General features: G+C 49.7%; 1 protein-coding gene across 1 annotated transcript; it reads right to left on the bottom strand.

Moving 5' to 3' along the window:
- Window positions 1-443: 443 nt before the first annotated feature.
- On the bottom strand, window positions 444-795 carry LOC6546159 (ctenidin-3). Its single transcript, XM_026977580.1, has one exon. It carries the CDS (start codon window positions 753-755, stop codon window positions 444-446), a length of 312 nt encoding a protein of 103 aa, XP_026833381.1. The 5' UTR covers window positions 756-795.
- Window positions 796-1,057: the final 262 nt, after the last annotated feature.

The following is a 1,057-nucleotide window of genomic DNA, read 5'->3' as shown; positions in this document are numbered from 1 at the left end:
TGTGAGCTGCCCAGACCGTCCTCCTTCAGCGTTTCACCCTCTTTTTGCTCTGAGCCTTTCCCCTGGCCATCTTTAGAAATCCCTGGAAATCACTAAATAATCGAATGGCTGGAGTTTCTCCACGAAATTATCGCATAAACAAGTCAATTTGTGCAGCTTTATGCAGGTTCTCTTGAGTGGCACGCAAAGTCCCGAAAATGGTTTTCATCTATAGCAGGAAGCTAATGCTGGGAGTCCTTGTGGCGCTCAAGATATGTAGCTCAAAAATATGTAGCTTTTTGTATTGCAGGAAAGTAATTTTATTTTTAGATTAAACAGGGAAATATTGAAAACACAAAGTTAAACAATTGAGCATAGAAAAGTGGCGATATTGGTTTTGCTTTTAGAAGGTCCTGGATAGTAGCTGGAGTATTTGGAGTGCTTCGCTTGGGGATCTTTGGTATTTACCAGCCGCCGCCTCCCTGCTTGCCACCACCTCCACCGCCGCCGCCGTGCTTGCCACCACCACCGCTTCCACCTCCATGCTTGCCACCTCCTCCGCCACCGCCGCTGCCGCCCTTTTGCCAGCCTCCTTGGCCACCACCGCCGCCTCCTCCGCCGTTCTTCTGTTGCCAGCCGCCTTGGCCTCCACCTCCTCCTCCTCCGCCATTCTTTTGCCAGCCTCCTTGGCCACCTCCACCACCACCGGCTCCACCGGCGGACACAATGGCAAAGATCACTCCGATGAGGAGAACAGCAAGCAGAGCGAAGCGCATGATGAACTGGATATCCGTATCTGGTAGTGACTTCCAAGTAACTGATGTCTTTAGCCCAGCTGCAGCCCCGCTTATATACTAACTACCCTGAATACAGCCAAGTCATGTTGCAGCCATGGCAGAGGAAACAGATGATCTTGATCTTGAGCTTGCAACCCACTAGCGAACAAGATAGACACCAAGCCCATTAATCATGTCGTGTGCAGCGGGTGTTAACAGTCTCATTTGGTCTCCAATTGTTGGCACACAACTTGTTTGCATATTGCAAAGTATTGTCTGGAAGCTGAGAAAGAAGTTACTCA

The sequence above is a fragment of the Drosophila erecta genome, unplaced genomic scaffold, assembly GCF_003286155.1.
Source record: "Drosophila erecta strain 14021-0224.00,06,07 unplaced genomic scaffold, DereRS2 tig00000021-arrow-pilon, whole genome shotgun sequence".
NCBI lineage: Eukaryota > Metazoa > Arthropoda > Insecta > Diptera > Drosophilidae > Drosophila > Drosophila erecta.
The sequence above is the reverse complement of the archived record's forward strand: the minus strand, read 5'-3'. Positions and strand labels throughout refer to the sequence as shown.